Genomic DNA, 14,808 nt, shown 5'->3' on the forward strand with positions numbered 1-14,808 from the left:
CTTGTCAAAAGATAGCAGTTAGAGTTACTTTTCTTTGAATTAGTCTGCTGTGACTCCATCAGTAGGTCCTAAGCTTTGTAAAGGCAGGGTCTATGTGAATTCTCTATGTCTGGCACGGTGTTCAAAGTCTAGGAGGTGCATTTAAACATCTGACGGAACAAACGCATTAGAGGATGGAGCCGGGTTACAGCAGAGGACATTTGGCAGAAGCTGGGCTTGCTGCAGTATTGAGAGGTCCTGTATATGCCTGAGATTACAAGTGTGGAAAAAATGCAACAGCTTCAAAAACACTTCAGGGGAAATGCTAGATGGATGTAGTGCTGTATTAACTACTGGAGATAAAAGACCAAGAAGCCTCCAGGGTTTCCAGCCTGAGTGCTTTGGGATATGGTAATTCTACTGACCAAGGCAGGCAGCCGGGGAAAGACAGGAGAAGTAAGGATAAGAATGAATATTTAGATCTGTTTCGTAAGTGAAACATTCAAACACAAATGTCCCATGAATAGTTAGTGATATGCTCTACGATCTACCCGGATCATACACTGATATATGACAAATTCTGGCCAAGACCTTCTGGAATAATTCTCTTAAATCAGAACTACTGATTACAATGGCAGGCAAAGAGTAAGAAATAATAACTAGAAAAGGCATTTTCTAGTGAACATTTGTTTGAGAGATAGAGAATTTCAATGGGAATTTCTGAGGCTTAGAAATATAACATAACCATCCGTTCAGACTGATAACTTAAAGCAAACAAAACCATGTCTTTTGGGAGCGAATCGCCTTAGCTGGTTAAAGACTCAAAAGAGATGACAAGCTTTTAATCTAAATAAATTCAGATAATTATTTGTATATCTTAAAGATAAACACTGCTGTGGTTCCATGGTACAACTCCTGATTTGTTGAAATTAATTAAATGCTACTGTAGCATAAGAAATTTATGCAGAGGACACTTTCATTCCCCAACTAATGATGCCAGGGAGTCTATTATTAAAGGATTTAAAAACCCTTTCCAGGGTCAAAACCCTGAACTTTATGATGGAATCTGAAGGGCCACTGAAACAAACATGCATGCGTTCACCATCTCCAGGACGAACAGCTTCAGAGCTCCCCTGTTGACTTGGATAATCTGTCCGACTATAAAGATTCACAGAACTCCTGGCTACATAGGGGGTAGGCTAGGTGTCATATTCCCCATAAACTGTTCCTATTGGTGTCATAAAATAACCTGTTCCTTTTCCACTCACCTTGAACTCTGAAGACCACATGATTCTTACTTCTTCTATAGTCAACTTCTATACTCAGCTTCTTAGTACCAAACACGACAGCCTGGCACTACCAATTTTGGAATTCTTTTGGAATCTGCTTTTTGACCAGGGCCCTAGTCCTCACCTGTCAAGCTAAGACATGAACTAAGAGTTGGAATTAAGAATTTGGGCTATAAATTGAGTGTCTCTTGAGCCTTGCTGGTCTAGATGAGTCCCGTCAATCATAGATAACTCAAGCTGTGTATGACAGTGTAGTGCCGTGGTTAGATGCACTGGCCTCGAGTCATGCCCACCTGAGTGGTAATGCTGGCTCTGGAGCTTGCTATCTGGGTCATCTTGGGCAAACTGAAGCACTCTTGTCATCAGTATCATTATCTCCTCAATTGGGATCATAAGAATACTTACCTCGCTGGGCTATTGTGAAGATTAAATGCAATGATGTAAGTTTAGTTCCTGACATAGCAAATGCCAGTAAGTAAGCGGCAGCTTCCAGGCTTTGTTGGTGTTGCTGTTTGTTCTGGGAATAAAGAAAAAGGCCCTTGTTCTCCTTTACCCTATTCAGATTATTGGATCAGGCTAGCTTATGGACTGGGGTGAGTAACAGGTTGGAGGCATTATTTCTGTCCTGGGGAGAATCTTGCTTCCCTGCATAAGGGAGCTAATCAGGCTCCAGGAGATTTAAACGGTCTTTCATGACAAAATAGTTCCCAAAATGGCAGCAGTATGCAATGCTTCCGAAATGCCAATTTTCTTAAGACTGAATCATTACGAAACTGTCCTCCTGTCTCTGAGTCTAGGTGGAAAACAATAGTTATTTTACTCTCTGAAAATAGTTTATAGCTCCTGGGCTTCTCCACACCCATACTCAGTACCATGTACTTAGTACTAAGTCCCATTTGCTTAGTACCAACCCTACACAGATGCAGTGACTCAGTCCTCACCTGATGGGCTTGCTGTAAGAGCTCCATTCTCTCCTGAAGAATCTGACAGTCATACTCTCTGCTCTTCCTCAGCATCTGCCGCCGTAACTTTTCTACTGCTGTCCTCAGCTCCTCTTGCTGTTTTTCACTTAACAGTTCACCAAACTTGATAACAGTTTCTTGCTGCAGAGCATTGTACAAAGTAGCTTCTAGTTCCTGGATCCTCTGGTAAACAGAATTAGAAAAGGCTAACTTTGGAACTTAGCATTGATGTGTGGAATGTGAACAGAGACTCCTGTGTGTATGGGGGCGGGGGTCACGCACCATTGTAATCTTACAGGATCAGAGCAATATGATAAACTTCAAAGCTTGTCCAGCCTAACTACCATTTTGATAATCCCCTTTGTAAGATTCCCTAAATGTCATCGAGCTAACAATATGTGAACTTCTCTGGTGATGGGGAATTTGTTCTTCTTCTTGGGATCCTGTCCATTTCATTTTGAGGAAGTCCTTACTTTGTTATAAGAACTGTATATCCTTCTGTTCCCAAATGTAGCTGAGAATAAATTTGGTCTCTCTTTCACTTGACAGCCCTTCAGACATTTAGACATCTATCATGGTGGCTGTACTTTTAGAAATAAGCATTGAAAAGTGGCCTAAGTTGGAATACTTGAAACTGGAGATATATTTCATGTACAAAAGGCCACCTCTCTTCCACAGGACACACCTATGAACTTGAAGATGGCTGTACAGTCTCCACATCTTAAAATACAAATTGGGAGATATGATCTAAAAGTGGCCTAGAGTCTTCAGAATTGGATTGTTCTTTAATACTCTGAGATTTACAGCTGCTTTAGCTATAAAATGCCTCCTTGGTCTTCTCTTTGGTCTTGTTTTAGATGAAGAGTCTACTGCTTCTTATATCCCAGTTATTTTTTTTTTTTTAACATGCCTCAGAGATAGCAGCCCAAACCTACAATCTTACCCCCTGTGACTTTGACAGAGGTGGATGGTCATGCCTGGGTAAGGGGTGTTTTCCTAGCTCTTGTGCTGGACTAAGCAGATCTCTTCTTTTTAACATTAAATGTGGTTGTCTGAACAAGTACTCAGTCATGGTTCGCACGAACGCACAGCTGAACCCTGTCATGTATAGGTGGAGGGGGCAAGGATAAAAGGGTAGGAAGGGGGGGGAGTGCTTCCTTCTTGATTCTCCAGGGACCAACTCTCATTTTTCTCCTTTCCCCGTCAAGTGGTGCTCCGAATCTCTTACTCATTTTGGAAGGGAAGACTAATTCATCTTTGTTACAATCCGGGGCTAAGTGCTTCACTTTCATCCCCAAAGTGACTCAGGCTGCCTCCAGGAAAGCATTATAAAAACCTCTACTAACAACTCGAGATATTCCTCTTTTAAGTGTGGTCTTTTTCTCTTAAGTCAGTACTGTGAATTAATGGGGCGGGGGGGGGGTGCAGCATATGGAAAGAAGACAGGCAAGCCGTAGTCCAATATTAGGAATAATGTGTTATGAGTTTGGTATGGGGAATGAATCAAATGTGCTCTTCAGTCAGCACAATGTTCTGCGGGAGAGAAAAAGGCACAGCCCATTTACCGAAGAGCCTTCCCTACTGTGGCTGGATGGATTACGGTAGTGAAGGCCACAGGGTTTGGAGTCAGACCTGAGCCCTACCTGCTTGCTTTGTCAGGCAAAGTTCTTTCACTCTCCAAGCCTTCATTCTCTCATATGCTCATATGTAATATAGGAATAATCAGATTACCTATACCTCGCAGGGTTGTTGGGAGAAATACGTGAGGTAAAAATGTACATAACAGACATTTTAAAGGCTCTATCATTCTATCACTACATTAGGCTCCCACACCATTGGATTTGATTTAATAAAATTTCTCTTTAATCCACAGTACCATCCGATCTGTCCTTCATTAAAGCATTTTATAATAACATACACTTAATTTTTTAAATGAAGCATAATTAAATAGTTATTAAGTATTGTAAGATTATTATAATAGGAAAGAGGTAGGGATGTATATGTTCTAAAACCGGAACTAGAAACCACAGAATAAATGAGCTTCATGTCGTGGTCTATTCAAGCACTTGGCACGACAAACGAACCAGGACGCTTTACTCTGCAGTAGAGAATTGTGAACACTCTGGGTGTCTTTCTGCTGTACCTACCATATATGCTTGGTCGAGAGCTTGTTTTCTGTAGTCTAGTTCTTCCTCTAGATAGCCTTTTATTTTGCAGAATTGTTCCTATAAGAAGGGGGCCATAATGATAAATAGAAAGAGTCAATTGAGTTTACTAGGAAGTGATATATACATTGTACTGATTAATGTTTTCTCGAATTCCACCGCAAGACAAGTCACTAGCATTTGTAGGGTCATAGATTTTGTCTGTTAGGGAAATAGTTCAACTTTCATAGCCTCACACAGGGAATGTGAAAATCAGTGGAAAGAAGTATAAAAGATATAATGACCAATCCACATGGAATGCTTTAAAGGATTTTTTTGCCAATCCAAGAGTACATGGTTAAGAACAGATTCTATTTTGACAAGGTAACTTAGTAACTAGTAAGTATATCGGTGCCAATATATTGGGAGAGTCTATTTTTGTAAGAATGTTTAGGAATGCACAGTGGTATAATAAAACAATTATTCAAAATTATCTGTGTACAACTAGCAAACACAAAGATGGATAATGATTTAGAGAATGGGGGTGTCACTTAATGAGAGCGCTTTGCTCCTGCCAGAAAACCTGGATGAGCTGAGACTTCAACCTAATGTTCCCCTGCCTTTTTCAAGGTTTTTTTTTTTTTAAGATAAATGGTTCTTGTCACATGCTTTGACTTTAGAGTCTAACCTTTTGGCAAAATAGAAACTCCATGTAAAATATAAGCAAATGATGTGTGAGCTGTCACATACTATGTAAATACAAGTTGTTTTTATTATAGGATTCCCTAACCTGATAGGAATCACTACCTGTTTTTTAGTAGTAATAATACTAATGACAGTACAGTTATAAAATTCTACATATTCCTATAAATTATAATCAACAATTCCTATGCTTGGGGATTTAAAAAAATTTTTAATTGTAGTAAAACACACACAACATAAATTTTACGCTCTTAACCGTTTTTAAGTGTACAGTTTGGTAGTGTTAAGGATATTTACATGGTTAAGCAGCTAATCTCCAAAATGCTTTTCATTTCACAAAGCTGAAACTAATCCCCTTAAACAACAACACCCCAATTTCTCTTCCTTTTAGCCTCTGACAGCCGTCGTCCCTACTTTCTAGGAGTTTGACTACTCTGGATACTTACGTAAGTGGAATCATCCAGTATTTGTCTTTTTGTGACTGGCTTATTTCACTTAGCATTATGCCCATGTTATATCATATGTTACAATTTTCTTCCTTTTAAAACCTTGGATAATATTCATTGTATGTATAGACCACATTCTGCTATCCATTCATCCACTGATAGACATTTGGGTTGCTTCCACATTTAAGCTATTGTGAATAATGCTGCCTTGAACATGGGTGTACAAATATCTTTTTGAGACCCTACCTTCAGTTATTTTGGGCATATACCCAAACGTGGTATTCCTGGATTGGATGGTAATTCTATTTTGAATTTTTTCAGCAACCACCATAGTATTTTCCTTAGCAACCACACACCATTTCACATTCCTACCAGCAGTGCACAGGTTCCAATTTCTCCACATCCCCACCAACATCTAACTTCTGTTTTTTTGATAGTGGCCATCCTAATGAGCATGAAGTGGTTTGGAGATTTTTAAAATCAGAGTTACATTCATCATTTCTGTACTTTTTACTATGACCATATATGGTGGAAAAATTGTTTAGCCTAAGGAAAAAAACACCTAATTGAATTCTCTTCAGCATTAGTTTTAGAAATATTATAAAAAACACAACATATTTTTGAAGAATATAACTTGAACTTATAGGATACTTCCAGGAATTTTGTTCCATAGTCTGTACACAAAATAATGGGAAGGTGCAAACTTCCATCAGTGCCAGATAAAACTGGTAGAAAATGGTTGTTTTCCATTTGCCTTGTCAAGTTTTCTTCATTTTTCTGATACCTCTTCTTTGTACTCACCATGTCACTTTCCAATTCCATCATTTTCTGGTGTAGGGCAGCCTCAGCTCCTTCAATTTGCTGGATCCACTAAGGAGTAAACAAGACAAAACAGTCTACATGATTGCTTGACATGGTGTATGCCGTGCAGTCTACTGAGTTGTTTTGTCTCTTCCTCTTATATCTCAGGAAGCAGATGAGTACTGAAGTGAAAACTTGGTGCGTTTTATCTCTTAGTTCAGGAAATATCATTTTTCATTCATTCATTCAGCAAATGCATTCCTTGACGTCTACCATGTGTCAGGCACTGCACTAAGTACTAGGGCTTTGATGGTGAATAAGACCCACATGTTTTTTTGCCCTCATTAGAGAACACCAGAGGAGGCTTTCTTGGAAGTGACAACTGCAACTGAGTTTGATGAATTTGAGAGAGATGATTAGGCAAAAATGACGGGAAGATTCCAAGCAGAAGAGACATCCAGTTCTCCACGGTTGGGGGAAACATGATAAAAGAAAGGCGGCCAGGTGAGACTGGAGAAATGGCAGTTTTTCAGTGTTTGAAACTGCCTACAGCTAAGTGTTGAAGAATCATTTTTGTTGAGTGGAGACATTTTAATCACATTAAAAAAACCTACCTTTCCTAACACTTAGAATATATCATCCTGTTACATGGCACTGATGTTAACATTGATCAGCACCCTGAGTAAAATTAGATTTTGAATAATATGGCATGAGCTTGTCACATATTTGGTTTAATAGAACAAATTATTATAATGGGTCTCTCCCAAGTTAAACATAAGCTTATCCCTTAGGGAGGGAGCTGGGCATAATAATCGTGGGGGCATATTACCTTGGGTAATAATCTAAAGGCATATTACCTTGGGTCTAATCCCAATTCTAGCTTTTCATGGCTGTGTGGCCTTGATTATCTCATCTAAGCCTTGACCTTCTTTTCTATGAAATAGGGTTAATAATTTGAAGATTAAAGGACTCAATTAATGTTAGGCACTATTCACAGTGGATTGCATGTACTGGGTACCCAATAAGTTCTAGTTTTTGGTTAACATTTATTTTTGTACTTCTACACTGTTAGAAGTTTGCCTCACTACTAGACATTTCTTTTTCAGTTTGTGATAAATTATGTGATGCACTGAGCATTTTTTCTATATGCAAAGGCCTTGACATTCACAAGGCGACACCATGTCCAATAACCTCTTAGGGGAAAGAAGAAATTCCCCGAGGAGACTGGAGGGGCTACTCCCTCAGTTCTTGCACACACCCGTGGTTTCCCCTTGAAGCAAATTTCCGTCAAAATCATGGGTAAATAGCCTCATAATGCAATTGTATACCATCATGCTTTATTAAAATGCTTCCTTTCACTTGCTGCCCATTTATCATTGAGAAACAAATTCTCCTGTAAACAGTGTTTTTAAGAGTACAGTAAGTTGAAGCAGTTCAGTCATGGGCTCCAGATATAGATTTGTGTGTTGACTTGAAGCGCTTATAACTTGTGATGCAGGACAAGTTACTGAAGCCCACATCTCAGTTTCTTCATGTGTAGAATGCAAAGAATGGGTGAATATAGGACAGTTGTCAACAACAAGGAGATTTGTGCAGTACCTGGCCCATAACATGTTCTCATGTTCTCACTTAAGGTCACAGCTCTTATATATTTTTTAAAGACAGACAGAGAGAGCATGCGGCACACACAGGCAGGGGGAGGGACAGAAGAAGAGGGAGAGAGAGAATTTCAAGTCAACTCCCTGCTGAGTGTGGAGCATGATGTGGGGCTTGATCCCACGACCCTGAGATCATAACCTGAGCCGAAATCAAGCGTCGACGCTCAACCAATTGAGCCACCCAGGTGCCCCTGCTCTTGCTATTTTTAATACAAAGTCACAAGAGGATTTACTTGTTGGAAATGTGTCTAGGTTCAATCTCTGGTTATAGGTTATATTCCTAGACAGCAGAATGCTATTCAAAGTTGCAGTATCAGAAGCTTCAAGGTTGACATTTAGAATTCCTGGGAGATAGAAATGTTCATCTGTGAATCCCAAAGGTAGGAGGTGACTTTAAAACTTGTGAATTGTAAAGATCTGCACAAAAGGTAATTGCCCAGACTATGAGCACTTTGAGGACAGGCCTGTGTCTTATGCATCTGGTTCTTTCACTTAGATCCTCAGTGCTAAGCACACTGCCATCACTCTGTACATGTTCAACTGGAGGTAAGTGGAGGCACAAACTAATTCACCAAAGCTCTAAAAGAGCAGGTCCTATGGGCTCCACATAGGGCACCTCTTGCTTTCAATAGGATGCTTAAGGGGAATTTGGGTACAGTGGTTAAGAAGATCATGGACTCTGCAAACAGACTGCTTGAGTATGAATCCTGATTCCATCATTTTCTACCTGTGTGACTGGGGCAGTTATCTACCTTCTCTATGCTTCGGATTCCTCATATATGAAATTCCTCACGTAGAACAGTCATACCAAGACTTTGGCAATTAGAACAGTGCCAAGTGCAAAAGAAGCACTATGCAAGTGTTAATTATGGTCAAGTTCAAGCTGCACCACACGCCACACAGGGCAGGGAATGGAAGATTTTCTTCCAACAATCTAAGTAAATGCAAGGCACACAGACCTATTTTTCCTTTTCTTTTTTCCTATTCCTATTTCCTTTTCCATTTCCCTATCCTTTCCTTCATGTCCCGAATCCTTGCCTTTTACAGAAAGGCAAGTTTTCTTGGTATTCCTAAACTAAGGTGACTTTTCTTGCAATAAAGAATTGTAGCCTTTATGAGTCCAACTGAATGAGACACTCTGGCTTTTGCTGTCAAATGACTGTAGCAGACCTGGGAATACAGACTGTGTTTTCTTCATCCAACTGGATGTCACTAGAACACTGTCCTGTGGACATTCACGGTCTCTTGTTCACTCCTTCAGTAAACATTTGTTGACTACCTGTTAGATGTGCTGAGCTATTGTGAAAAGCTAGGCAAACAAAGTGGAGTAAACAGATACCATATTTGCCCTCATGGAGCTTAAAGTCTAGCGGTAGGTGGTTGGGGGGCATATAACAACAGCAAAAAATGAGCAGCCACGTTATAGTTGTTAAAAGCCATAGTAGCAGATGCATAAGTCCCTGTGGAAACACAGAGAAAAAACCACCTAACTGGGCTTGGGTGAATAAGAAGGCTTCCCCACACAGAGGCATGTCTTATGGTTCAGATTTAGCCAGACCAAGGTAGAAAAGGAAAAAGGGAATATCTTCTAAGCAAAGAGAACAGTGTAAAGGACCAAGGGATGGAAAGAGTGATAGAGATGGAGAGAGAGAGAGACAGAGACAGAAGACAGGGGCCCCAGAAGGATTTGTGTATGGCCGGACCTTTGCTATGGACCAAAGAAACAAGTGGGATCCTGGAGAAGCAAGTAAGGGCCAGATCCTCGGGGCCCTCATGGCAAGTTCTGGATTATGGACCTTATGTTAGAGATAATGTGGTGCTATTAATTTGTTGTGGAGAGGGAGAGTGATACGTCTGTAATTAAAGCATAAAGTAAGTAAGGTTTTTACAAAGTAAATCCCAGATATCATTTCACATGTAAATACCTCAGTATATATCCCTAACAGAAAAGGCCTTTAAAAAAAAATCCTTAATTCAAAGACCATTTTTATACCTTGTAAAATGAACATGAACTCCTTTTGTTATATCATTCCTGATCCATATTTAAATCTCCCCAGCTGTCAGCAAAGTATCCTTTCTTCCACACTTGGTGTCCTTGAATCTGATCCAAAAAAGGATCATTTTAATATTTCTTAAGTAACTTTTTATTTTATAGCAGTCCTTGCCTCTCCCTACATTGTTTTCCCTTTATGTCATGGTATTGTTTGAGTAACTCAATAAATCATTTGACCTGGAGGATTCCCTTACTTCAGACTGGAGAAAGGAGATCACTTGCTTGTTTATGGTTTCATTTAATTTATAACAAACTCTTTATGCATTTAGGAATTAAGAAAGCATCTCAAGGAATTTATACAGTTGTCATTTTATCCAACCATGTACATGAGCCTCTCAAGTAAGTGCTGATTCTCGTGACACCCTGAACACAGCCAGTCATCAAGCTTCTCCACTTGGCTCTTTCCTTTGTCTCTCTCCCTACCATTTACCAGTTTTCGACACAAGGGGGCCAGAACACACTCAGTGTTGCTCTTCTGCCAGTCCCCAGGTTGGGCTTTCTGAATGTGACTGCAGTGAGCCACCACTGAATTACAGAATCAGTTGGGGACAACTGGTGTGTATGCAGCCAGGGAAGAGCGCATAAAAAGAGCCAGGCGCCATTTTACCACCTCTCAACAAAACCCTTCTTTACAGCTGTCACAGTCCCAGCTTGGGAGGGATTGTTTGGATAATGTAATCCAGAAAGTGTTCCATTTTTTGAGACTACAAAGCAAGAAATTATCCACCCACCCCAGATCAGTGTGTAGACTTTTCTTTTGTGTGTTCTCATTCTATAGGGGTTCTATCACCCTGAAAAAAAAAAGATACTTATTAGGTATTCAGTAACACAGAGTCATGTGCAAAGAGAATGTCCTTCAACCCTACCTGGCTCTTTAGGTGTGAAGTCAGACATTGAGATGATTTGAATGTTAGTTTGATATATTACCTTTTCTGCCAGGGACAGCACAGTGCTGGCCTGAATTATGGCCACTTGTTCTTCATTTCTTAAGTTCTGCCAAAAGAGAGGGAGGGAGAGAGAGAGAGAGAGAGAGAGAAAGAAAGAAAATAAGCTGAAGACTGTTACGATATTTGCACTATCTGCCTAACTGCCTACCATAGATACTACCGCAGATACATGTATGTAACATAACAGATGTTCTATTCTACAATTCTTAACAATAAGTCCATTCAAAACATGTAAAAGGACATTAAATGTGATTTTTTTTTCTTATATCTCTAATACTGACTTGCTTTTGTGTTTCACTGTGAGCATACTTAGCTAATAGTCAGGTTATGAGAAAAGCAGAAACCAAAATGAAATAACAAGTAATCTTTTTCGTAGTGGTTTGATGTGATTTAATTGATTCTCTTCTCTCCTTTGATGAGTTTTCAAGGCAAAAAAATGGGTGACTCCTCCAACTTATATGCATCATTCACATACTATCTCAATGAATGTTCCTCCCACTGAATTAATATGCCTTGACCCTGCCTGGAAGGTGTTTTTAGAAAGAAAAGAGATTATAGTTTCCTGGTCCATTTTTATGGGGCTGCCACCAACCCTACTATTTAGCAGCAGTTGCAACTGCATGACTGATTAATTTCACGCTAGATGGCTCCAGGCAACAGAGAGAAAGTAATTAGCTTTAATCACTGCAGATGTGGTCGGCATTCAAACGTGAAACCAGCCCATGAAAAGCACTTCACAAGTTCCCATTTCTGCCACTGCCTTCTAGAGATCCTTACAACCCTTCAACCAACTTGTTTGATAAATGATTGATTCTCTTCAAGGAGCTACATCCTTAAGTGAACGTGGGTTCTCACTTGCTATTATTTTACACATGATGCCCTAGCAAGTATTTCTTGCCCCTCTTTGGGCAAATTCATATATTTACTGCCCTTAATCAATTCATTACTTACCCCATTATCACCCAGGATATCAAGCTGCTTTATGAGATCAGGGATGTTCACATCCTGCAACATCAAGGAGACACATTCAAATCAAAGACACAAAGGTGGCTTACTATTCTATCACTGCTTGACCTGTAACTTTGAGAAAACATTTTAAGACCCATACTTCCTTGGGTTGTTTTCAATCAGGCACACGTGGTTTAATGTTTTCACCCTGCTTCTTCCAAGTTGTGTGAACCTGGGTAAACTACTTAACAGCAGTTCATTCTCAATTTCACCAGTTGCAAAATACCTCCTTCATAGGCTGATCTTGAGGATAAAGGGATGGTATATGAAAGAGTCTAGGATATAGTAAGGACTTGGAATTCTTTCATTAAAGTTTTTTCTTATTAATTGCCAATTTTTTTGAATTATGATATTGTAGGTATAAAGAAAAGTAACAAGTGATAAATATAATCAACTAATTTCATTCTAATTAATGGAATTCTGACCTGCCTGAGATTTTGATTGCCACACAGAAAACTAGAGTACCTTCCATTTTTTAGCATTAATTTCATGCTGTGGAAAATAGCTCATTTAACTATATTTCTTGAGTCAGTTTGAAGCAGCTGAACTCCATTTGAAAAAGTTCCCCTACATATAAATTTCATCCACCAGAATAGGTTGTTTGTGATTTATCTAAGAAAAGTATCTAAGGAAAAGACAGAGTAGAAGCCCTTTTCATTTAATTAGAGCTGAATAAAAAAAACCCAACAAACTGCTCTGGTTTACAAATTTTGGGGTAGCCCAGGAAGGACAGAAGTTTAAACACCCTGAAAGAGGTTTAGGATGGAAAACAAGGAAGTGCAATTTTACTACCCAGTGTTCCTCCCACTTTTTACTTCATTAGTACACCTCTCTCCTCTTACAACCAGACCCCTACCACCAGGAAGGGGGAGTTTCAGAGGGAGAGAGAAGGCAACGAAAGCAGGTATGATCTGGCAGCTCAGAGTGGGAGCAGGGAGGGCCATGCACAGGGTCAAGGAGAGACCAGGAACAGCGGGAGCCTTCCCAGCTTTCCCTGCGGAATAGAGACCCACCATGTGATTGCATTACATTGAAGGACAATATATTTTCCAGGAGATGGGGCCACCTCCATTCAACCTTAATGTTTAAAATGGATCCCAATATCCCTAAAGACAGAATTACATTTTATCTAAATGAACAACACGTTAGAAATCATAAGTCCTTCCAAAAGAGAAATCTTCCCTAAATTAAACGTAATCAAAAGAGATGGTGGGCTAGATGATTTTAAGGTCTCTTCCACCACCAAAATTCCAAGATTATGAATCCCACAGCACTTAAGACAGCATAACAAAGGGACTCGACAAATATTTTTTTATCTGCTATACTTGAAATGTGCTTCTCAAAGTACTGATATTTTGTTATTTAATATTTCCCCTAGATAATTAAGGGTAATTATCTTAATATTTTGAATCTGTATCTTCTTTACCCTACTCTGTTCTAAATAATCATGATTTCCTGTTTTCTTTGCTGTTACCATTCATACATCTGTCACACATCTTTTTTTAAATAATTTTAAAAAAAAATTATGTTAAGTAGGCTCCAACGCCCAACATGGGGCTCAAACTCACGACCCTGAGAGCAAGAGTGGCACGCCCTACTAACTGAACCAGCCTGGCACCTAGATGCGACTTTTCAGTTGCTACATGGTTGGGATCAAAATAACATCCAGTGACTGAAAAACAAAAGTGATGAATAAACTCCCCTTTTCCAATTCCCAGTTTCTCTACTTTTTACAAACATAAAAAATTGAGTATCTGCCTACCTTGACACCTTCTTTCATACAGTAGATCTGTAGAGCACTCACACCATCAGAGAATGGGTGAATTTGTAGATTAAATGGAGGGGATCGTCTCTCTCTTTCCTTGAAATACAGTGAAGAATATATGGGAATTAAAAAAAAAAGCAACAACTGATTAAACACTAAACCAGTTGTCTGTGCTCTCTCTTTATGCTATTGCAGTAGTTTATCAGTGTCATGTGGCAAAAAAAAAAATCAAACTCAAGATGTTCATGCTTAAATTTAATGGAAAAGAACTGACTGATCAACTAAGAGGTATGGTAGAAGATTTATAGATGGTGTCATTCAGTCTTGCAAATTTTTTGGTCAGAGAAATGTCGGAAGTGAAGTTCCCATTTAAACTATATGAATATTTAGAGCTTTCAGGTGTCACAGAGAATGGTCTTTTGACCATGAAGTTTTATGGCTGCTAACGGCCTTTTGCATATTCAATCCAGTCAAGTTTTATGATGAAGATACATGAGCTACTAAAGAGGACTTCGCTCTTCCTCACTGAGGAACACCAACTGCTAACTCTATCCAGATCTAATTTGAAAAAAACCTCAAAAAGAAACTCCTGGCAAAATAACAGAGCTATCACATGGGAAATTTTCTCATCTTTCGTATCCACATACATTCAGTCAGATTCTAAGCCAGATTCTTTTTTTAAAAAAATATTTGAGTAATCTCTACCCCCAATGTGGGGCTAGAACTCATGATCCACCGATCAAGAGTTGTACACTCTTCTGACTGAGACACCCGCGTGCCCCAAAGAACTCAGGCTTTTTCATTTTTATTTTTTTTAGAGAGGGAAAGGGGGTGGGGCAGAGAGAGAGAATCTTAAGCAGCCTCCACCCCCAGTGTGAAGCCCAACATGGGGCTCGATGTCAAACCTGAGATCATGACCTGAGCTGAAATCAAGAGTCGGACTCTTAACTGACTGAGCCATCAGGCACCCCTGTTTTTTTTTAATTATTTTTTTAAGTAATCTCTACACCCAACATGGGGCTTAGACGCATGACCCTGAGATCAAGAGTCACAT

General features: G+C 39.4%; 1 protein-coding gene across 3 annotated transcripts in view; it reads right to left on the reverse strand.

Moving 5' to 3' along the window:
• JAKMIP2 (janus kinase and microtubule interacting protein 2) overlaps positions 1–14,808 on the reverse strand; it is a 163,046-nt gene that overhangs the window by 22,822 nt on the left and 125,416 nt on the right. For all 3 annotated transcript variants that reach the window (XM_027606594.2, XM_027606593.2, XM_027606588.2), the window contains 6 exons: positions 13,752–13,850; positions 11,933–11,986; positions 10,962–11,027; positions 6,324–6,392; positions 4,378–4,455; positions 2,210–2,413 (listed from right to left, as the gene is read on the reverse strand). In XM_027606594.2, coding sequence (XP_027462395.1) covers positions 2,210–2,413; positions 4,378–4,455; positions 6,324–6,392; positions 10,962–11,027; positions 11,933–11,986; positions 13,752–13,850 — 570 coding nt within the window. The remainder of the gene's footprint in view (positions 1–2,209; positions 2,414–4,377; positions 4,456–6,323; positions 6,393–10,961; positions 11,028–11,932; positions 11,987–13,751; positions 13,851–14,808) is intronic.

This window comes from Zalophus californianus, chromosome 5, assembly GCF_009762305.2.
Source record: "Zalophus californianus isolate mZalCal1 chromosome 5, mZalCal1.pri.v2, whole genome shotgun sequence".
Taxonomy (NCBI): domain Eukaryota; kingdom Metazoa; phylum Chordata; class Mammalia; order Carnivora; family Otariidae; genus Zalophus; species Zalophus californianus.